The sequence below is a fragment of the Etheostoma spectabile genome, unplaced genomic scaffold (assembly GCF_008692095.1).
Source record: "Etheostoma spectabile isolate EspeVRDwgs_2016 unplaced genomic scaffold, UIUC_Espe_1.0 scaffold00001481, whole genome shotgun sequence".
Lineage (NCBI taxonomy): Eukaryota > Metazoa > Chordata > Actinopteri > Perciformes > Percidae > Etheostoma > Etheostoma spectabile.
The window spans coordinates 137,066-162,192 of record NW_022602758.1 but is presented as its reverse complement, the minus strand read 5'-3'; the positions used below and the strand labels follow the sequence as shown (position 1 = coordinate 162,192).

The window sequence follows — 25,127 nt, the reverse complement described above, 5'->3', positions numbered from 1 at the left end:
ATGAAGCGTTACACACTTCACCTTTCCCAAATGGGCGTGGTGTCCTTGCCCCTGATCTCCAAACTTCATTCAAGAGTTGTGAACATCATGTAGATGGATGAAAGCAGATTGTGTTGTTCCACAGACTAATTCAAAAGGTGATTTAAGTTTTAGTTCACTTTTTAGAGATCTATTTGGTGAATCCAGCAATTCAGCACCATAGACAGTTCAGCACGGTCAAATATCGCGATAGTGTTTTTCTGCTGTGAAAGAGACACGTCTCGAACAGTTAATTTTCTCCTAATTTGTCTGAAAAACACAATTTCAGAGTCCAAATGTTCAGAAAATTTGTGTGCTGTGAAATATGAGTCAAACTTTTACTTCAGTGACAGAAAAAAATCGCTCATAATCAGCTGGCGTTCATTTCTCACAATAGTGTCAACACAATCAGGATGCCACAGGGCTCCTAAAGGGGAGTGGCAGTGACGTTAAATATTCATATTTAACATATTCACATTCATATTTCATATTTAATTCTATTTAACGGCACTGGCAGTGACTAAACCAACGTGACACAAATACAGGAAATGACTCTAAAAGCGCTCTGTCGTCCAATGGTTTGTCTATTTGAATGTTTTTTCAGTAATGATTTTAAGGAGAAATCTACAACAAACGTAGAGGAATAAAAATGAGACGCATTCATGATTGTGCTTGTAAAATCACGTGATTTGATGAATAAGATATGCATTCATCTATAGCTACAGAATAGATTATTGTCCGTTGAGTTATATAAAACTCTCAGTTTAGAATTTCCAGCTAGTAGAATTTGTCTGCTGTCTGTGGACAAGTAAAATGTTACCAGAGGTTCTGTTATAAGTAATAAACATGAAACGTTTCTGGCTTTATTTTGAAAGTGTAACCGGACGTTGCTTTTTTATTTTCCTAATTCAGTCCACCCGGACGTGGGTAAACGTGTTGTTGCTAACTTGATAGTGCCACGGTCTCATATCAATCGAACATTCCTGCGCTTCAAAAAGTGACGCTAGAAGGCTCCTAGAGCGTCACTTCTTGAAGCGTAGGGCCACTGACCAAGCGGCAGTTTTTGACGCATCGGGAATGAGAACGTGTTGCTCCAGCACGCACTGGGAAGAAAATGGCCGCTCGTCCAGGTACATTTTACACATTTAATATTGTTAAACAAAGTTTTTGTAATTTTTCTGTATCACTTTATACATCAAGTAGTAGTAGTAGTATTACAACAAGTAGATGTGACCGGCCAATCTAATTGGTCCAATAGACATTAAGATGCTCCAATCAGCATTACAGCACAGCCAGAACCACGTACTCTCTCTTTGGGACGACCTGTTGGATTTGTCCAGTTCTCATGATCCTTTCGTACATATAGCTACAAACATGATGCACTGTATACATATATTATACTGTATATACACAGTATATGAACCCAAAGTCCAATTATTATATATGTTATCTGACTTTAAGGGCTCTATCTTTCACCCTGTGCAGCGCCGTGCAAAGACAAGTGTCTTTACTATTTTAACCCTTGTGTTGTCTTCCTGACAAAATTGTTGTTTTTATCCCTTTTTTTAATCACTTTTTTGACGTTTTCAACACTACGTAACTAACTTATTAACTTTAGTTTTCCAGTTATTTTTGGATTTTATGGTCAATAAACCTCATTTATAGGAAATTATACCTAATGTTTGAGTTAGAAAAGCAGAAATTAGGAATTATTGAGACTAAAATTAAAGGAATGGATGTTGATGATAATCACAGACTGGAATATGTCAACTTTTACTCAATAATATTTCAACAACACTTCACTTTGTTTTACAATGCTATAAAATATAATAAGACCCAAAATTAATGAAAGTAGAGATTTGTACTTGGCAAAGAGCGTTGGAATCAATCATGTTATTTTGGGGGATTAAAAATAACATTAATATAGGATAAATGGATAAATCTCCATTGTAGCCCCCCCCCTAAACCCAACAGGAAGTCCGCCATTTTGTATGAAAAGTTCGGAATTAGTGTGATTTTGCCCATTTCCCCATGTCGTACTTTAACGAACTCCTCCTAGAGCTTTCATCCGATCAGCTTCAAACTTGGTGTGTGTCATCTTAACATGTTAACGATGAAAAGTTATTAAAAAAAAAACATTTCGTCATAGGGCGTGGCCGTGGCGGGGCGGCCATTTTGTGCATTTTGCCATAGAAACAGCAAATGGGTGTAACTTGAGCGTACGTTGTCCGATTGGCCCAAAACTTTTCAGGATTCATCAGAGTCCGCCCCTGACAACATATACATGCCGATATTGGCTCAAAGTCATAGCGTCCCCTAGTGGCAACAGGAAGTAGGCCTAAAAGACAAGGTGCTATACTTTAACAAACTCCTCGTAGAGATTTCAACAAATTTGGTCTGAACCATCTCAGAACCTTAAAGATGAAAAGTTATTAAAATCAAGACTGTTTGCTTAACGATGTGGGCGTGGCATGGCGGCCATTTTGAGTGATTATGAGGAGAAAGTGGCTGTAACTACAGTGTTTGTTGTCGTATCTGCTTGAAATTTCCCCCAATCATCAAGACTCCAGGCCTGAGGACATCCACATGCCAACATGGACTTTTGGAGATAGCGCCACCATCTGGCAACAGGAAATCAGTCTTATATGACAAACATCCGATTTAAATGCTTTAACCACGCCCAGTTACTCAGCCCACGTCTGCTTTCATAACATTTTACTGTTTAAGGTAGCGTGTGAGGTGTTATTGAACTCAGCAGAGAGATCCTTCTTTATTGAGCTCAACAGTCCCACCCCTCCTCCGAGAGACCTTGGGTACTGGAAGTAAATTCCCCGTTCATTTCTCCCATTGATGTCTGGAAAAATCCGTATATAAAGACTTTTAGACCAAGCCCTAGGCTAACGGCGTGACTTATAAAAATACAGCTTATCACTTTGAGAGAAAATTAAAAAAAAAAATTGAAGGAACATACCATTTGTTTAGCTAACAGCTAATTCAGCTAACCGCTAGCTTTTAGCTAAACTAATGTTAGCTTCCCGATGGAGGCTAACGGCAGAAGCGTGGGAATAGATGTTGATTTGTGCAGTGTCATAAATCCTCGTTAAACAGAATTAACATCTTGTGCATGCTAACAGATCAGGTACCGACCTCATCCCCACTCACCAGCATGGGTTCCACCAATCAGAGGCATCACTGTGGGATTGTTTAGGATCATGGGTAATGAAGTACTTATCCGAGACATTGCAAGTAAAAGACATTAATCTCAAAACAAAGTTGGGGCCCCATGAACCTTTGGCATCTAAATGATCATTTACAATCGCTGAGTCATGTGGTAGCTGGTTTTAAGTCTACCATCAACGGTTACGATTTTATGGTTTATTCCAATTGTCAATGGAGAAATTGCATGTGAGGTAATATTGAACTCAGCAGAGACTTCCTTTTTCATTGCTCACGGTTTGGCCCGCCCCCTTTCACAGCTAATTAACTGTAATACGTAGAGTATTGTGTGAGTATCATTGAACTCAGCAGCGAGTTCCTGTGTCATTGGTGACGATTTGCGGTGTCTGAGTGCCGCTCAAATGCAGAGAGCGGCGTCCGCCAGTAACCCAGACGAGCGCAGTGGAGGGCCCATCCAACACTGCTTGCAGCTTTAATTATTATTACTTCTTTTCAGACCTTATACTCAAAAACTCACCAACATTTGCAGTTGCATCGAGCCTGGTGAAAATGTATGTATTTTAGGAATTTCGAGAATAGGCACACACATAAATGGCTTGCTAGCGCCCCCTAAAAAATCTAAAAAAATGTAGCCTTATGATTGAAAAGAGTCCAGGCCTGAGGACCTCTATAAGCTAAATGGGTCATAGCGCCCCCTGCTGGCAACAGGAAATCAGCTTGACAAACGTCACCCCTATTCTTCTGCTTTCAGCTTTATTTGTTCTTGTATTCTATCCTATTCATTATTATTTTTTTATTCTGTATGTGTGCAGAGTATATTTACATTTCCCTGATTTGGGATGAACAGAGTCTATTCATCTAATCTCTTATTTCTCTCTCAGGCCAGAGGTCTCGCTGCTTCTCTCAGTCTTTTCTACCCATAGCAGTGTGTTGGCTGATACTGTTGGTCATCATGGGCCTCCGTATCTACTGTGAGTACCACTGTCTTAACTTGTTGTTGTTATTTAAAGGACAAGTTCACATTTTATCAAGTCTGTCTGATGGCCAGATGTTCATAGAAACAGTTTTTGCTCGGTGTAATCCTTCCTCCTCTTCATACTGGCTCTGCTCTAAGACATATTCCAAAGTTCATCTGAAGCTGATATGAGGCTTCAGCAGTCTGAGTTAGAGAAATCAAGTGTGTAACATCTAAAGTTACAACCTTTATAGTACCAAGTTCCCTCTTTGTTTTCCCCAGACAGGATTTCTGAAGCAGATTGATAGAAACACAAAGATATTTAAAGATAAAACCATATTTTGACAAACTTAGACTACTGAAGTAGGGTTACACAATGTCATGATAGTGATAGTGGGCCGCTACTTGTTTATCTCCCATACCCAGACCCAAGTACGGCTGGAGCTCGATTATTTGCTCATTTAAAAGTCAGTTTAAGAAGGGAGAACTTAATAAAGTTTTTAAAATTGTACAAAGCTTGTATTTGTGTAAAATCAAGTGAAGCACCAGAGTCACAATATAACACTCCAAATACCAGAAAAAGTGATTAATTGATCATAATTTGGGCACTTTAATGTTAATATGAACACCTGCCTATTGTTTTAAGATACATTTGAAACATGTGAATCCATCCTCTAATGTGTTTTATTATAATGTAAATGTGTCATAATTGAAAAAAGAAAAGAAATAAGAAGCTCATTTTCATTTTGCAGTTACCAATCGCAACCTCAACCTCCAGGAGCTGGAGACGAAGAGGAAGATCTTAACAGGACCGATACAAAACATCAGTCGAGCTCGGTGGAGCATCAATGAATACTGCCCCAAAGTACAGAACGGTATGTTAAGATCTTAATAATGAGATCCAATAATAACCAATAATAATAATAATATCACAGAGAGTGTCTCACAATCCAGACCATCAGCAGATTCATTATAATTTCATTCATAGGACATATCTCTCCTCTGTGAAAATGCACCTTTGCCCTTTATGCACTTTCTGCCCAATTAATCCCAAGGCTCATATCTCCACATGTTTCTGGGAGTCTTCTCCCGTTGGTCAGTTCTGGATCCATACTGCATCCAAAATCTGGGCCTTGTTTAATGTTCCTGAGCCTGTTACTGTTCAGGTCTTGATTCTGAATGAGCTGTCAGCCTTTCAGCTCTCTGGGACCCAGAACCGTGCTGTGTCTGCTGGACTTACAGCTGCACAGAGGATGAATGCAAACGATTTTGTTGTTTGTGATTCGTGATTGGTTGTTTGTGTTTGTCAGTGTCTAATTTTTAATATGTAATAATATCCCAGAGTAGTGATGCTGTGTATTGGTTGGTCTCTGTAGTTTCAGAGAGGGGGTGTAGCGCTTTTCAGAAGGGATGGAGACTCTTCAGGTCCAGCTGCTATCTGATAGCTGGTCCTTCTGATCTGAAAACCTGGGAAGAAGCTCGAGAAGACTGCAGAGCAAGGAGTTCAGATTTGGTTGTTGTACGTGATAAATTGGATGAGGTAACGAGGAAGCTGTGGGAGGTTTTACGACACAATTCTGAAATAAAACGTATTTTCTCTAAGTCTGAACACGCTGTGAGTCTGTAGATCAGCGTGTTTATTAAAGTATAGTGTTTACATCTCTGATAAATGTTTCTATCTTGTCAGAATGCACTCCATCTTTACAGCTGGTACAGACCCTGGGTCTGAGAGCTGAAGGAGGGAGATGGAAGTGGATCGATGGAAGTGATCTGCCTGAAAGGTAAGAGACACATTCCTGAACACTTTGAATCTTAAATCTATCAGCCTTGATCTAAACATCATCTTCTTCCCTCAGTTTCAACAGATCGTTACATGGCCTACCTCCTACTGACGGTCAGTGTGCAGTTTCTGACCCGTTCAGATGGACATCAGTGAGCTGTGCTGCCATAAGACCATGGATCTGCCAAAAGAAGTCTTTATCTGTTTAACCCCTGCAGTCAGACTTGAGAAGGTTACTGGATGCTCGGCATGATAATATCAACTGGCTTCATAAATATCTAAATATAAATATTTAACTACAAAAAACTCTACTTCAGAATTTAATTGGATTGTTCATCAAAAAATAGGCATTTTATTTAGTTTGCTGTATGAAAAGAGAAAACAAATATTTATGAAGGAATTACTTTGAAAGCTGTGTGTGTAAACTAATAAATAGAGGAATTAGGTATGATACCAAACTATTACCTATTAATAACCTTTGTTAGAGATGAGATGCTTATTATTTGTATATCAGCAGATTAATGAGAGGTGCAGACAGACTGCTCAGCTTCCTGTTTCCTGTGTCACAGCTTATATTGTTGCTGCTCATGAGCCAAAATGGAGGCCCAGCATCACGCGTTGTTCTTCAGCATTTAATGTAAAGCATATTAATATCTAGTGTTTTATCTACTGTATCTAGAAGCAAAGTCCTCTTTTATTACATTGAATAAAAACCCTGCGACTCATTGTTGTTGTTGTATTATTCTTACATCATGCTGACTCCATGTCAGAACAGACAACATCATCAGGAAGTTACATCATCATTGGTCAGGATGTCAGAACCAGACGCTGTCACACAGGACTGCATAAGCGGGGTTCAAACGTTTGGGCTCTCCAGGTAAAAATGTGTATTAATGTGCATAAAGAAGTCAAGAAAAGATGGAAAATTCTCCAAAAGGCATCAAATGACAGATTAGACATTCGTATAATATGTCACAAAAAGTTAGATTTTATTTCCATCATTTACACTTTTAAAATAAGTGGAAGTTAAAGCACGATCTGGAAGAGCAAGAAACAGGAAACAAGTTCTGTGAACCGATGAGGTTAAATTATAACTTTTTGGCCGCAATGACCAAAGGTACGTTTAGAGAAGAAAGGGCACAGAATTTAATGAAAAGAACCTCTGTCCAACTGTTAAGCATAGGAGGGGGGGGGGGGGGGGGGGGCTCAATCATGCTTTGGGGTTGTATTGCAGCCAGTGGCACAGGGAAAATTTCACGAGTAGAAGGAAAAATGGATTCAATAGCATTTCAGCACATTTTGGACGCTAACTTGATGCCATATGTGAAAAAGCTGAAGATATAGAGATGATGGCTTCTTCAAATGGATAATAATCCTCAACACACCTCAAAATCCACAGTGGATTACATCAAGAGGCGTAAACTGAAGGTTTTGCCATGGCCTTCACAATCTCCTGACCTCAGCATAATGTAAAATCTATGGATAGACCTTAAAAGAGCAGTGCGTGACGGACAGCCCAGAAATCTCAAATAACTGGAAGACTTCTGGAAGAAGAATGGGAGAAGATACCTCCAACAAGAATTAAAGACTCTTGGCCGCCTACAAGAAGCTGTGATGAGAATGTATGAATACAGTCGTAGCTTTTAAATCCATCCATAAGTAACACTATGACAGAATGTATGAACACAGTCGTAGGTTTTAAACTTTTTCTGTAATAAATCATCAAAAAGCAAAAATCCTTTCAAAAGCCGTGGAACCCTGGTGTGAAATCTTATCAAATAGGGGTCTAAATTGTGTCAGTTTAGCGGTCCTTGATGTGAAAAGTCTGGAAACCCATGACCCAAACAGTGAAGACTGTCCTCCCCTCAAAAACCATCCCAGAGGTTGTGTATCCCAGCAGCAATGACAACTCAGTAACATTTATAATGGCGGTGCCCTCTAGTGGCTGTGGTAGTTATGACAGAAATAGATTTATTGTCAGGTAAGTGGCACATACGAAGACTTTCCTGTGGTTGATGTTCAAACGTTTACCAGCCAGATCTATAAAAGGAGGCAGTTTTTAAGTCATATCAGGAGATAGTGGATCAATTTCTTTTGGAAGGAAGGGGTGAATTTTGGAAATATTTACAACTAAGGAGCAATGTGCGACGTGTGTTCCCACTCAATAGAAGTATACAAGAATCTAAAATGGCGCAACATCTTTTTGATTTGCCAAATACAATGCATGGTGCTTCAACATTTCACAAAAATATAATGGAATTACAAAGTGTGAGCACTGAGAATCTTATGTTAATATACAGGGGGCATAAGTATACACCCCCCATGTTAAAATACAGTGAGCACCTGAACACACCTCCATGTAAGACCAACACACCCAGGACTTACGCCTCTGGACTTAAAGAATCAGTAAAATGAAGAAGTTCCTGTTTTGTCGGATGGGTCTTCAGTCTCAGCAGAAAGAAGTGATTGAATTTGATTATGACAGAAGTGACAGTCGGTTGGTGATATGTTGACGGCAGCAGAGTGGGTTAATGCTGCAGACACACACACATTGTGGTTAACACCTTTAAAGGAGAAGACTTGCGACATTAGCTGCTAACCACAAATTATCTGTCTAATCTTCAAAAGCAGAACTAACAACTAAAAATATACTCTTTGAAATGTAACTAAACTTCCCCTTGAAAAGAACACGTTAATATCAGCTGCCAAATTAAAAGAAAACGGTCACATCCTCAGCGTAGAAGTGTAGTAAAGACGGTGGCAGCGGAGCAGACGCCCTCCTAACAGCTCTCATACAGGACTGCAGCAGGACTTTACACATCTGTTCAGGATGATCAGACCTCCACAGGACGACATCGGTAATTATAAATACTCTGATGTTTATGTATCTGTATGTAAATCTACTATATGTCTATGTGGCAGGATGTTGTCTACATTTGTGTTTGACGTTTGTCTTTCAGAGGAAATGGAGGAAGAAGCAGCAGCTGACTATGTTAATGCTCCAGCACGCACTGGGAAGAAAATGGCCGCTCGTCCAGGTACATTTCACACATTTAATGTTGTTAAATTTTTTATTTTTTATTTTTGGAATTTATGGTCAATAAAGCTCATTTATGGGAAATTATACCTAATGTTTGAGTTAGAAAAGCAACAATTAGGAATTATTGAGACTAAAATTAAAGGAATGGATGTTGATGATAATCACAGACTGGAATATGTCAACTTTTACTCAATACTATTTCAACAACACTTCACTTTGTTTTACAATGCTATAAAATAGAATAAGACCCAAAATTAATGAAAGTAGAGATTTGTACTTGGCAAAGAGCGTTGGGTGGAATCAATCATGTTATTTTGGGGAATTAAAAAACACATTGAGATAGCCCAACATGAGGACAACATGAGGGTTAAGACCGACGCAGTTGTTAATATCCCGTCCTGTGCCCTCGTCGTTTAAATAATAAATGCACCTGCGTCCATCTTTGCCCATCTTTGGGAATAGGCGCCAAAAATGGCTCGCTAGCGCCACTACAAAGTTAAAATAATTGAGCCCCCTGCAGTGGATTTAATGAGGACTCACAAAACGCAGTACACATATGTATCATGGCAGGACGGACATAAAACTCCATTGTAGCAACACCCTAAACACAACAGGAAGTCCACCAATTTTAATTGAAAGTTCGGAATTAGTGCGATTTTGGCGATTTCCACATGTTCTACTTTAACAAACTCCTCCTAGAGATTTCATCCGATCAACTTCAAACTTGTTCTGTGTCATCTTAACATGTCAACAATGAAAAGTTATTAAAAGCAAAACTTCACAAAGTCACAAGGCCCCTAGTGGCAACAGGAAGTAAGCCTAAAAGACAAGGAGCTATACTTTAACAAACTCCTCCTAGAGATTTCTTCAGATCAACTTCAAATTTGGTCTGTACCTTCTCAACACCTCAAAGACGAAAAGTTATTAACATCAACCTTTGCAGCTTTAATTATTATTACTTCTTTTCTTGCACCTTTTTGGAGACCTTATACTCAAAAACTCACCAAAATTTGCGGTTGCATCGAGCCTGGTGAAAATGTAAATATTTTAAGGATTTCGAGAATTGGCACACACAAAAAGTTCTTGCTTGTGGGATTGTTCAGGATTGTGAGTAATGAAGTACTAATCCAAGACATTGCGAATAAAAGACATTTATCACAAAACAGTTGGTGCCCGATGAACTTTTGGCATCTACATGAGCATTTACAATCGCTGGTTTAAGTCTACCATGGATGATTACGATATTATGGTTTATTCCAAATGTCAATGGAGAAATTGCATGTGAGGTATCATTGAACTCAGCAGAGACTTCCTTTGTCATTGCTCACGGTTTGGCCCGTCCCCTTTGCAGCTAAAAAATGCAAAATCGCGAATATTTTTTTTTTAAATTCAGATGAATAAAAAGTTTTTTTTTTAACTAAACATGTCTATAAGATAAATGCAGACTATCAATCTGATGAATAAAAACACTTAAAATATATGTTCGTGTATAAAATAAATGCAGATTATAGGCAAACTAAAAAAATCCTTCTGCCATCCCGAGTTTCTACTTTTCAAAATAAAAGATTGCATCTGGAATAAAATACTAATATCTCTCTGACTTTTCAAAGTAAAAGCTCACGTTAACTATCATGCTAATGAATACAATATTTGATGTGTTTTTAAATATTTAAAAATACATGTCCGTCTCTAAAATACTAAAAAAATCTTTCCATAGCTGCAACTTTGATCCAAGTTGCAGCTATACAAAGAATTTCTCTTCCGACAAAGTTCAAGCATTTGGTTTTGTTTTAAAAAAAAATGTCCCCCTTTCATACAATACAACACAAAATACAATAGAACCGCTGACGGAAGTGGAAGAAAAATTCAATCGCATCCTGGCCCAAGACCGTGGCAGCAGAGATACGCAGTCAAATGCAGGACAGGTCCCAGAGACCCGAAGGCCGAGGCCACGGTAGTAGAAAAATAGAACCGCATTCTTCCCCGAGTCCCAGAGACCCGACAGCCGAGGCCGCGGTGGTAGAAAAATACGACCGCGTTCTGCCCCGAGTCTCAGAGACCCGACAGCGTTCTGCCCCGGGTCCCGGAGACCTGACAGCCGAGGCCGACAGTCGCTCTCGCCATGCTGATATGTTGTATTTGCAGCAATGTCCCAGTGAAGTGTGAAAACAATATACCATAGAATTGTTGTGTGTGCAGATCGTGGATTGTTATCCCTCCTCAGGAGATCGTTCCGTTAGTCGCAGAAACGGCTGCGTCGCTGATGCAGGTTTCATCAGATGTAGCCACGTTAATATGGAACAACACAAGCATAACATTCAGAAATGAGCAAACTAGCCTACATAGGCTTTGGCAAAAGTGTTACTTTAACAGTTTTTTAACATTTTTCCATTAATTGCAACATCTGGAAAATTATTCGCGACATCCTAATTTTGACCCTCTGGATTTACCGTTGGACACACCTCCGTATGAGACGAGACCGCGTGAGACGGGACGGATGACATGGGACGCTCCAGGCTGCAGCCATACCCGTCTCGATTTATAGGAAACTTTATGTGATACTGAACCGCCCCTATACTTCTGCTTTCAGCTTTATTTGTTCTTGTATTCTATCCTATTTATTATTTCTTTTATATTCTGTATGTGTGCTGAACATATTTACACTTCCCTGATTAGGAATGAACAGAGTCTATTCATCTAATCTCTTATTTCTCTCTCAGGCCAGAGGTCTCGCTGCTTCTCTCAGTCTTTTCTACCCATAGCAGTGTGTTGGCTGATACTGTTGGTCATCATGGGCCTCCGTATCTACTATGAGTACCACTGTCTTAACTTGTTGTTGTTATTTAAAGGACAAGTTCACATTTGATCAAGTCTGTCTGATGGCCAGATGTTCATAGAAACAGTTTCTGCTCGGTGTAATCCTTCCTCCTCTTCATACTGGCTCTGCTCTAAGACATATTCCAAAGTTCATCTGAAGCTGATATGAGGCTTCAGCAGTCTGAGTTAGAGAAATCAAGTGTGGAACATCTAAAGTTACAACCTTTATAGTACCAAGTTCCCTCTTTGTGGTTTACCAGACAGGATTTCTGAAGCAGAGTGATAACAACACCAAGATATTTAAAGATAAACCATATTTTGACAAAACTTTGGCTACTGAAGTATAGTGTCACGATAGTGATAGTGGGCCGCTACTTGTTATACTCCCATACCCAGACCCCAAGGACAGCTGGAGCGCGATTATTGGCACATTTTAGTCAGTTTAAGAAGGAAGAACTTAATAAAGTTATCAACATTGTAAAAAGCTTGTATTTCTGTACAATCAAAAACAGTGGAGACATATTGTTGGTTTCTGATCCATTATTTGAAGTGCGTGTTGGTATAAAGATATGATTGGTTTGATTAAAGGCAGGACACATTCAGAAAGCCGTATCTTACTTAAAACAGCATGGATGTTGTAGTTTTTTCAAGTTTGTATGCATGAGGAAGCACCAGAGACACAAAATAACACTCCAAATACCAGAAAAAGTGATTTATTTCTTAATATAAGCACTTTAATGTTAATATGAACACCTGCCTATTGTTTTAAGATACATTTGAAACATGTGAATCCATCCTGTAATGTATTTTATTATAATGTAAATGTGTCATAATTGAAAAAGAAAAGAAGTAAAAAGCTCCTTTTCATTTTGCAGTTACCAATCGCATCCTCAACAACAACTCAACAGGACCGGCACAAAACATCAGTCGAGCTCAGTGGAGCATCGATGAATACTGCCCCAAAGGAAATAACGGTATGTTAAGATCAAAATAATGAGATCCGATATTAACCAATAATAATAATAATATCACAGAGAGTATCTCACAAACTAAACCATCAGCAGATTCACTACAATATCATTCATAGGAAATATCTCACCCCTGTGAAAATGCACCATATTAAAGTTATTAACAGCCCTTTATCCACTTTCTGCCCAATTAGAGCACAAGGCTCATATCTCCACATGTTCTGGGAGTCTTCTCCCGTTGGTCAGTTCTGGATCCATATTGCATCCAAAATCTGGGCCTTGTTTAATGTTCCTGAGCCTGTTACTGTTCAGGTCTTGATTCTGAATGAGCTGTCAGCCTTTCAGCTCTCTGGGACCCAGAACCGTGCTGTGTTTGCTGGACTCACAGCTGCACAGAGGATGATAGAGACCCGTTGGAAAACACCACACGACCTGTCTATCTGCACGTGGACCCCTTCCTACCTGCATGTGGTCTAGTTGGAGGTGTCCACGCGGATAAATGGTGTCCCAGGGAAGACTCTGGACACATGGTGGTGCATTGCTGACTCTGTGAGGACCTCACAGAGTCAGCAATGCACCTCTAACTAGGGCAGGTGCTTGGTGACTGTGTGTCTGTTTCTGCGTGTGTTGTTTTGTCTCCCTCCCTCCCATCTTTCCTCTGTTTAATCATTTGTATTTGTAAAATTATTATATATATTTGTCTCAGTGTATTGTTTGTGATTTTTTGTCACTGTCTATTTCTTAAATATGTAAAAAAAAAAACCTTTGATAACAAAAAAATAAATATCCCAGAGTAGTGATGCTGTGTATTGGTTGGTCTCTGTAGTTTCAGAGAGACGGTGTGGAGGTCGTCAGGAGGGATGGGTACTCTGCAGGTCCAGCTGCTATCTGTTTGCTGGTCTTTCTGATCTGAAAACCTGGGAAGAAGCTCGAGAAGACTGCAGAGCACGGAGTTCAGATTTGGTTGTTGTACATGATGAAGATGAACAGGTAATGAGGAAGCTGTGGGAGTTTTTACAACCCAATTCTGAAATAAAATGTATTTTCTCTAAGTCTGAACACACTGTGAGTCTGTAGATCAGCGTGTTTATTAAAGTATAATGTTTACATCTCTGATAAATGTCTCTCTATCTTTTGTAAGGATGCACTCAGTCTTTACAGCAGGTACGGACCCTGGATTGGTCTGAGAGCTGAAGGAGGGAGATGGAAGTGGATCGATGGAAGAGATCTGACTGAACGGTAAGAGACACATTCCTGAACACTTTGAATCTTAAATCTATCAGCCTTGATCTAAACATCATCTTCTTCCCTCAGTGTCAGCAGATGGATACATAAACCACCTCCTACTGACGGTCAGTGTGTAATTTCTGTGCGCGGGGTCAGATTGGTCTCATTAAGCTGTGCTGAAAGATGGCCATGGATCTGCCAGAAGAAGTCTTTATCTGTTTAACCCCTGCAGTCAGACTTGAGAAGGTTACTGGATGCTCTGCATGATAATATCAACTGGCTTCATAAATATCTAACTATGAAAAACTCTACTTCAGAATTTAAATGGATTGTTTTTCAAAAGAAATTTAGGCATTTTATTTTGTTTGCTGTAAGATGGTTGTGTGTCTGAACAAAACTCAGTTCGTGTGTTTTTGTTCTGCTTTGTTAGAGATGAAATGCTTATAATCTGTATATCAGCAGATTGATGAGCGGTGCAGACAGACTGCTCAGCTTCCTGTTTCCTGTGTCACAGCTTATATTGTTGCTGCTCATGAGCCAAAATGGAGGCACAGCATCACGAGTTTTCACAAAATGTCCCCAGAGCTCTTTTCTTAATAATATAATATTAATATGTAGAATGTTTTCTATTCATCTATCTAGAAAAAAAAAGCTTTATTACATTGAATAAAAACTCTGACACATTGTTTTTATCGTCTTTTTCTTACATAGTGACAAACAACATCATTCAGGAAGTTACAACATCGTTGATCAGGTTGTTCCTCAGGCAGTGGTGGAATGTAACTAAGTACATTTACTCTAAGTACTGTACTTACATCCAATGTCCCGTATATTTAGAAAAGGGTTAGGGTTAGTCTGTTAGTCTGTCCACCAGAGGACGCTCTACAATGTCCCTGTTAGTGATGGCGTTACATAGTCTGTCCACCAGAGGACGCTCTACAACGTCCCTGTTAGTGATGGCGTTGCATAGTCTGTCCACCAGAGGACGCTCTACAACGTCCCTGTTAGTGATGGCGTTGCATAGTCTGTCCACCAAATGACGCTCTACAACGTCCCTGTTAGTGATGGTGTTGCATAGTCTGTCCACCAATTTGTTGTTTCTAGTGTCAGTGTGACACTAGGCCTTACTGACACAGAGCTACAGAGGTTAGAACACAGAATTTCTATTTCCGTCCAAGTAACTGTAAGAATATTACATGGGCTATATACTAACATAGTACCCTAGCCACATGTCTCAACTTAGAACAGAAAAAATCCTAAAGAACATTACTTATAAAATGGATTTTATATGAATGTATTTCTACAGATATGTCTGTGCGTTTGTCTCATTTCTTATTTCTAAAAAAGCCCAAAAAGTGCTAAATACATAACTTCTGAAATACAACAACACATCCGCACACACATCGCGGAAACTTGAGAAGATCTGGCGCTCCACCAAACTGGAAAATTCTCGTTTAATCTGGCAAGATAGTCTTAAAACGTATAGGAAGGCCCTCCGTAATGCCAGAGCAGCGTACTACTCGTCATTGATAGAGGAAAATAGGAACAACCCCAGGTTTCTTTTCAGTACTGTAGTCAGGCTAACGGAAGGTCACAGCTCTACTGAGCCAAGTATTCCCATAGCTCTTAGTAGTAACGACTTTATGAGGTTCTTCAATGATAAAATTATAACTATTAGAAGCAAAATTCACCAAGACTTACCTTTAAGTGGCACTGACTTATCTCTAAACTCAGGAACCTTAGAAACAGCTGTAAAACCAGATACATGTTTTGACTGCTTTGCTTCACTTGATCTTTATCAATTTAATTCAATTATTTCTTCATCTAAACCATCAACCTGCCTCTCAGACCCCATCCCGACTAGGCTACTTAAAGAAGTTTTACCATTAGTCAACACTTCGCTACTGAATATAACCAATTTGTCTTTATTAACAGGCTATGTACCACAGCACTTTAAAGTTGCTGTAATTAAACCTCTTCTGAAAAAAGCCAAACCTTGATCCAGATGTTTTAACCAACTATAGACCTATATCCAACCTTGATCCAGATGTTTTAGCCAACTATAGACCTATATCCAATCTTTATACAGATGTTTTAGCCAAATGTAGACCTATATCCAATCTTGATCCAGATGTTTTAGCCAACTATAGACCTATATCTAACCTTCCATTTCTCTCTAAGATTCTTGAGAAAGCAGTCGCCAAACAGCTGTGCGACTTTCTGCATAGCAACAGCTTATTTGAGGATTTTCAGTCAGGATTTAGAGTTCATCATAGCACAGAGACAGCACTTGTGAAAATTACTAATGACCTCCTAATTGCTTCAGTTAGCTAAACTTCAAATGTGCCTTCAGGATATTAAAACCTGGATGACCTGTAATTTTCTGTTAAACTCCGATAAAACTGAAGTTATTGCTCTCGGACCCAAGCACCTTCGTGACGCATTATCCAAAGATATAGTTACTCTGGATGGCATCACCCTGGCCTCCAGCACCACCCTGGCCTCCAGCACCACCCTGGCCTCCAGCACCACTGTGAAGAATCTTGGAGTCATCTTTGATCAGGACATGTCCTTTAATTCCCACTTAATGCAATGTAATGCCGCACAGCGTCCTGCTATGCCATGAACTACTACAAAGAACTTCTACAAACTACTAATTTTTTCTATTTTTTATTGCCACTCTTCATTCTAACCCCAACTGGCCCGTCAGACACCGCCTACCAAGAGCCTGGGTCTGACCGAGGTTTCTGCCTAAAAGGAAGTTTTTCCTCGCCACTGTCGCACTGTTGCTGCTCTGGAGGAAACTACTAGAACTGTTGGGTCCTTGTAAATTCTGGAGTGTGGTCTATCTGTAAAGTGTCTTGAGATAACTCTTGTTATGAATTGATACTATAAATAAAATTGAATTGAACTTAAAGCAAATTTCAAGGATCGCCTTTTTTCACCTACGTAATATTGCAAAAATCAGGAATATCCTGTCTAAAAATGATGCAGAAAAACTAGTCCATGCATTTGTTACTACTAGGTTGGATTACTGCAATTCTTTGTTATCAGGCTGCTCGAAAAAATCCATAAAGACTCTTCAACTGATCCAGAATGCTGCAGCACGTGTTCTGACAGGAACCAGGAAAAGAGATCACGTTTCTCCTGTTTTAGCTTCTCTGCATTGGCTTCCTGTAAAATCCAGAATAGAATTTAAAATCCTTCTTCTCACCTACAAAGCTCTTCATGGTCAGGCTCCATCTTATCTTAAAGAGCTCATAGTACCTTACAACCCTGCGAGAGCACTACGCTCCCAGAATGCAGGGTTACTGGTGGTTCCTAGAGTCTCTAAAAGTAGAACGGGAGCCAGAGCGTTCAGCTATCAGGCTCCTCTCCTATGGAACCAGGTTCCAGTTTGGGTCCGGGAGGCAGACACCGTCTCCACATTTAAGAGTAGGCTTAAGACTTTCCTTTTTGATGAAGCTTATAGTTAGGGCATAGAATCGAATATTGTTAGGGAGAAGTAGTTAGTCACATAGTTTTCAGATTTATCTATCATATAATCAAGAATATAGTAAAACTAGGGGGAGACTTGACATACAGCCCGATCCGGTTGGGGAGAGTTCTGGCCCGACCGGGCTGGAGCTCTCTTTACCTTGTCTCTCTTGGTTTTGCTGTAATAATAGTTTTAGACAGCTTGGGACTTATTTTGATACACTAGTTAGGGCATAGAATCAAATATTGTTAGGGAGTAGTAGTTAGTCACATAGTTTTCAGATTTATCTATCATATAATCAAGAATATAGCAAGGCTAAAGGGAGACTTGGCATACAGCCCGATCCGGTTGGAGCTGGGGACTTATTTTGACACACTGAGCTCCTCTCTCCTCTATCTTTCCATCTTTTCATTTATGTGCACCCATGCCCCAGAAATGCTTGTTACTAACCTAGCTCTGGGGAGTCATTCCCCGGAGTCCTTATGTTCTTTTTTCCCCAGCATGTTCCCTTGGATCAGAGAGGCTCCAAAATCAGGGTAGCAGCTGTCGCCATGGTCCCGCTCCATGTTCTGTGATGCCATGTTCAACTGCTACACTGCAGTGTCCTGCTACGTCCTGCTACGTCCTGCTACGTCCTGCTGCGTCCTGCTACGTCCTGCTACGTCCTGCAGTGCCTTGTAATGCCCCACAGCGTCCTGCTATGCCATGAACTACTACAAAGAACTGCTACAAACTACTAATTTTTTCTATTTTTGTTATTGCCACTCTTCATTCTAACCCCAACCGGCCCATCAGACACCGCCTACCAAGAGCCTGGGTCTGACCGAGGTTTCTGCCTAAAAGGAAGTTTTTCCTCGCCACTGTCGCACTGTTGCTGCTCTGGAGGAAACTACTAGAACTGTTGGGTTCTTGTAAATTCCGGAGTGTGGTCTATCTGTATAGTGTCTTGAGATAACTCTTGTTATGAATTGATACTATAAATAAAATTGAATTGAATTGAATTGAATACCTAAAATAAGTACATACATAGATTTATAGGAATAAGTCATCATAATTTGACTAAATGGTGAAATGCCATAAGACGGCCTTATTTTTGCAATGAAAGGGCAGGAGTCATCACAGGAATAGTTTTTTCTGGCCATGTTTGGTATCATTCAACTCGTCTTCTTATTGGCTACACAGGGATGCCAGTTTTATGACTTCTTTCTCTAACTTGTGGGATATGCTGTCAGTTTTTCCCACGTGGGCCCAATGGGGACTGTGAGATTTCAATGCTTACCTTGGGAGTATCTTGAGATAGACTGAAGCTATTGGCTGGGAACATAGTTCATTGGAAACTGCAGATGCAACAGATTCTGACGGTGTGCGGAGTGAGAATGTAGCTTGCACAGGGGAAAAGATACACGCGATCAAAACCGAGAAATGATGCATGATCTAGATTTCTCTACGTCGAAACTTGGCCAGAAACTACCAGATTGTGAGGGGACCAGATAATTATGGATTACAAGGCTTGGATATTCTAATAGCTTGGCGTGTTTACGAAGTAGGAATACCACGTTTATGGCAATCTTTCACCGCTGTGATGAAACACACGAGGAGACAGGTAGGAAAACACACTCTATTTAGACTCGAATCTTTCTGTCTCGCTTTACTTCAGAACATGATTATAACCGTTGTGAGTCACCTTATTGCTTGTGTGTGGGCTCGATGGAATCATGAGACTTTAAGCTTTTAAATGGTGTATGGCTTGAGCGTGTTTATGACGGTTTAATGCTTGCAATTTATGACGGAAGTCAGCACTTCCGAAAAACGGCGAAGATAAGTCCCGCTGCCGGGCACTATAATCTCAACAGTTTGATGTTCTGTTGTTACAATAAAACAAACTATCATCATATTATTTTCGTGAGAACTCATAAATAACTACAAATAACTAATGTTATGTAAATCTGTTTAAGTTTTGAAATGCGTTTCTGGATTTAAAAAAAAAAATATATATACAGTATAAATCAGTACAGTATAAAATTTAACTGCTGCTGAGGGTTGAGACTGAGCATGAGATTCATTTATCAATCATAATGCTAAAAAAATTACAGTGATGAAGATTGGAAAAGTTTTTGTATTTTTTCTGTAGCACTTTATACATCTGCACACACACCGCACAGCCAGAACCACGTACTCTCTCTTTGGGACGACTAGTTGGATTTTTTTTACACTATGTCCAGTTCTCATGATCCATTCATACATATAGCTACAAACATGATGCACTGTATTCATATACAGTGGGGTTCAAAAGTTTGGGCCCCCCAGGTAAAAATGTGTATTTATGTGCACAAAGAAGCCAAGAAAAGATGGAAAAATCTCCAAAAGACATCAAATGACAGATTAGACATTCGTATAATATGTCACAAAAAGTTAGATATATTTCATCATTTACACTTTTCAAAATAACAGAAAACAACAACTTTTGCATCTGCAAAAGTTTGGGCCCCTGCTAAGTTTACCCCCCCCCCCCTTTGGAAAGCTGAGACAGATCATCAACTCATCAGACTCAGTGGACGAGGCACGAGGTTATGTTTTGGGGTTTTGTTGTATACTTCGTCCTTGTGATTGTGTTCTGGTTTTGGCATTGTATATGTTTTAGTCCTTGTCTAGTTTACTTTCTGTCTTGGCAATGTCTGTATGTTCTGTTTCCTGTTTTATTTTGATAGTCTGGTTTTCTGTTTCTGGTTTTACTTCCTGTGATTTCCCACTCTTGGGATTCAAGATTCAAGATTTCTTTATTGTCACACGGACTGTGTACGTTTTGATCGTTTGTTTTTTTGTTTAAACCACAAAACAAAATAACGAGAAGAACACAGTTTTTTGTTGGTTGTTTCAAACCAAAAACAAAGAAACGGTAAAAAGAGAGCCGTTCTCCCGTTTTGGTTTCTGAATTCAAAAAACGAAAAACGACTAAACCAATTTCAAATAACGGTCTGTTTTGGTTTTTTGAAATTCCTATTTTCATTTCTCCGTTTGAAGATCTACATCAAAAGAAAGACAGGTGGACCGGAAGTAATAGTAAAAATAGCCTACAAAAATAAAACTCAAGCTTTTATAACGGGTAAATTGTGCTGCACTATACCAGAGTAACGTTAGAAGAAAATTTTTTATCAATTAATAGGATGATATGAACCTGGACCGAAAGAAATATGTTAGCAACAATAGTTTATTACAGTTATTTAATTTGGAGCCTATCCACGTGCACGTCACCAGCGCTGTTTAATGAGCGCATTGTTTTGTTCAATACAGTTGGTAATATAAGGTAACCTATGATATAGTTGGTAATATAGGATAACCTGAGAACTTGTGTGTGCAGAGTTGTTACTGTTAGCGCTATATTAAATAATTAAATAAATATTTAATGTGGTTTCCATGTAATGGACCAAACTGGTCCCCTTTCTACCAGCAGATGGCAGCATTTAAATGACTGACTGTATTGTGCCTTTGGTAAACTATTTTAAATCAAGATTACTGATCCAGATGTGTTTTTTGTTGTTCATTTCATTTGGTTTTTGATTTTATTTGTAACCTAGTTATCATCATCATCATCATCATCATTCCCCCCCAGCCCAGAGTTAAACCTGCATGCCCTTCTGTTTTAACCTGACTCTAACACTGCTATCAGCTTCTTAGCAGCTCAGACAACAAACTCACATCAGAAATGTCCTAATGGAGGCCATCTGGCCAAAAGAATGATTTACCAGTGTGCTATACACTGTGTGAATCTTTCTTTACACATTCTAGTGTGTATAACATACAACACTCCCATTGTGTCATGCAAGTGAAGAGAATCCATTCACGCTAAACATTTATTCAACATATATAGCACACATGCTTTCAAAAGCATTGCATGTACAATCTATGTCTGCAGAACATTTACTGTGAATCCCTAAGGTAGGAATATTTTGCAATGTCCTCAAAAGAAAGTCCAAAAACATAATCACGTTATGAAATACAGGCTTTCAAATCTGAGTACATCAGCAATAACTGCAACAAAACGTTTCCAGTAACTTTTGAACAGTCCTGCTTATTGACTTGGATGGATCTTTGCTCATTCCTCTGTACAGAACAGCTTCAACTCTTGGATGTTGGTGGGGTTCCTCACATGAGCTGCTTGCTTCCTCATCCTTCCACAACATTTCACTCCTTTTAAGGTCAGAACGTTTGACTTGGCCTTTCTAAAACGTTAATTTCATTCTTCGAAAGGTATGTTGGTAGATTTATTTTGTCACAATATAACAGGTTAAATAGTATGAAGTATAAATGGAGTTTGTAACTCCCTTTTGATACATAGCAGACAACATTCATTAATATACTGTAGAAGCAAATATAAAAATGGTAAACAGAAATAAACTATAACCAGTGGAGCAGTGCTGAGGATGAATTAGAGTTTAAGAGTCTGATAGCGTTGGAGGAAAAGAAAAGCTGCTCTGCAGTGGTGCGGCAGCAGAAAATCTACATCCCTTCCCAGAAGGCAGCATGGTGATCAGGCTGTGGCTGGGGGGGGGGGTACTGTCCTTTAGGATCCTTTGGGCTCTGCGTATGCACCTCACTCCCTGAGATCACTGATGCTCGGGAGATGGGTACCAATGATCTTTTGAGCAGTATAATCTCTCGCTGCTGAGCCCTCAGGTCCTGGTCATGGTCCTGGTCCTGGTCCTGGGCCGTGCACATCCCATGCCAGTTTGGGATGTTTCCAGTCAGGATGCTTTCTATTGCTCCTCTCTAAAAGCTGACAATAACTTGGCATGGGAATTTGGCCTTCTTACACTTGATACTGGAGCAGTGGACCAACAACTCGCTGCACTTCCCAAAGTGCAGAGATGAAACTTTTATTGAAATAAATGTGAAAATACAGGGATGGGGGAAGTTGTTTCTCTTTTGAAGGACACAATAAAAAGTTAGGGGATTGTTTAAATTGGGGAACTGTTAAATTATTATGTTCATCGTTGCTGATGTTATTTTACGAAAAAATAATTCATTATTAAATTGTTAATTTTTTTATGTTCACTTGCAGAATATTTAAGTTTAGTTGAAAGCACGCTTTGTTCTTAATCTGTTATTTTATGCAAATGATAAATGAATCAATTCATGTTATTAAAATGTTTAGATTATGTTCACTTGCTTGGTGTCTATTACAAACACTAAAACCACACCCCCCACTGGACTTCAGGCTTATATGTAAGACAGGTTTTTAAATTTGTGAGTGTTACAGTCAACTCCTAAAACAGTTCATGGAGTAGAATAGCACATGGAAATCAGACCAACATCATGAGGAGAAAGAGCTCATTTTGGTGAGTAGGCTAATGCCTTAAGCAGCAGGGCTAAGAAACAAGATTTGTGAAAGCACAGTTATGATGAAAATAATAGAAAGTGTTTAGCTTTCCAAAATCACAGAACATAAAACTTAATTTCTATATTATCTCTAAATGACAGTAGCTCGCACACAGCAGGCATGGTGCGACACCTACTGGTTTGTTTTTGTAATGTTTTGAACTGCCCTTGACGGTCCATATATGGTGGAAATAACTGTAATAAACTGTGATAAACTACTGTTGCTAACGTATTTCTTTCGGTCCAGGTTCATATCAGCCTATTTATTGATTAATTTTTTTCTTCTAACGTTACTCTGGTATAACGTTAGTGCAGCACAATTTACCCGTTATAAAAGCTTGGCTTTTATTTTTGTAGGCTATTATTACTATTACTTCCGGCCCACCTGTCTTTCTTTTAATGTAGATCTTCAAACGGAGAAATGAAAATAGGAATTTCAAAAAAACAAAAACGTTATTTGAAATTGGTTTAGTCGTTTTTCGTTTTTTGAATTCAGAAACCAAAACGGGACAACGGCTCTCTTTTTACTGTTTCTTTGTTTTTGGTTTGAAACGATAAACGAAAAACTGTGTTTTTCTCGTCATTTTGTTTTGTTTTGTGGTATGGGTTTGCAGAGCATGTGGAATGATAAATATAAATATAATCTCTAAAAAAACTGAAAAATATAAATATCTAGATGCAAAATAGATACAGTTGGGAAAGAGTGTAAAGTATAAATATTCATATTTAAAGTGAAGTAGTGCGGTAGAGAATACGGTGCATTCAGGTGCATTTCTAACAGATTATTTTGTATATGAATAGTATTCAGATTGAATTATTGTTTTAGTGTTTTGTTGTTGTGGCAGCAGTGGGGAAGAAGCTGGTGTTGAACCTTGCGGTCCTTGCTCTCAGACTGGGGTACCTGCTGCCAGAGGGGGGGTGGGTGAGAGGGGTCCTTGATGATGCTCATTACATTTCACTTCAATTCAATTCAATTTCATTTACATAGTGCTAAATCACAACAACAGTTATCTCATTGCGCTTTCCATAAAGAGCAGGTCTAGACCAGGACTCTGATGTTATTTATCTCCCAGGTCTTTCCATAAAGAGCAGGTCTAGACCAGGACTCTGTGATGTTATTTATCTCCCAGGTCTTTCCATAAGGAGCAGGGTAGACCGGACTCTGGGATGTTATTTATCTCCCAGGTCTTTCCATAAAGAGCAGGTCTAGACCAGACTCTGGGATGTTATTTATCTCCCAGGTCTTTCCATAAAGAGCAGGTCTAGACCGGACTCTGGGATGTTATTTATCTCCCAGGTCTTTCCATAAAGAGCAGGTCTAGACCAGGACTCTGGGATGTTATTTATCTCCCAGGTCTTTCCATAAAGAGCAGGTCTAGACCGGACTCTGGGATGTTATTTATCTCCCAGGTCTTTCCATAAAGAGCAGGTCTAGACCGGACTCTGGGATGTTATTTATCTCCCAGGTCTTTCCATAAAGAGCAGGTCTAGACCAGGACTCTGGGATGTTATTTATCTCCCAGGTCTTTCCATAAAGAGCAGGTCTAGACCAGACTCTGGGATGTTATTTATCTCCCAGGTCTTTCCATAAAGAGCAGGTCTAGACCGGACTCTGGGATGTTATTTATCTCCCAGGTCTTTCCATAAAGAGCAGGTCTAGACCGGACTCTGGGATGTTATTTATCTCCCAGGTCTTTCATAAAGAGCAGGTCTAGACCGGACTCTGGGATGTTACTAACAGAAACCCAACAGTTCACCAAGAGGAAGTACTAGGACACAGACACAAGTAAACACTTCCTTTAAGACGCAGAAACCTCGAGCAGAACTATGGCTCAGGGTGGGGGAGAGAGAGAGAGAGAGAGAGAGAGAGAGAGAGAGAGAGAGAGAGAGAGAGAGAGATGGCGAATTGTAGCAGAGGGTGTGGAGTAGGAACATGGAGGCGGCAGGTGAATCCATCCTCGGATCCAGACTCCACAGATCCAGACTCCACAGATCCAGAGCCAGAAACACCTGCAGGAAGCGATAGGAGGAGAGAGGAGAGGGGCGAGAGAGCACAAGACTCCGGGAAAGGGAAGAAGTTGAGTTAGTAACACGCATTAATGGGATGAGGTTGCATACAGATGGAGAGAAGGAGGAGGAGAGAGGTGCTCAGTGCATCATGGGAAGTCCCCCAGCAATCTAGGCCTATAGCATTTGAGAGGCATCTTTTCTGGGCCAGCTCCTGAATCCTCTGATGTCTTCCAGCTGTGTCCCAGCCTCTTGTTACCTCGTTACCCTCTGGATTTAGTCTT

At 39.7% G+C, this 25,127-nt stretch overlaps 1 protein-coding gene across 1 annotated transcript; it reads left to right on the top strand.

The window, feature by feature from the left end:
* Positions 1-1,113: 1,113 nt before the first annotated feature.
* Positions 1,114-14,242, top strand: LOC116675108 (uncharacterized). Its single transcript, XM_032507180.1, has 10 exons — positions 1,114-1,148; positions 4,077-4,166; positions 4,903-5,025; positions 5,838-5,931; positions 8,760-8,788; positions 8,891-8,968; positions 12,663-12,761; positions 13,582-13,745; positions 13,897-13,994; positions 14,070-14,242. Exons 1-10 carry the CDS (start codon positions 1,133-1,135, stop codon positions 14,203-14,205), a joined length of 927 nt encoding a protein of 308 aa, XP_032363071.1. The 5' UTR covers positions 1,114-1,132; the 3' UTR covers positions 14,206-14,242.
* The last annotated feature ends 10,885 nt before the right edge of the window (positions 14,243-25,127 follow it).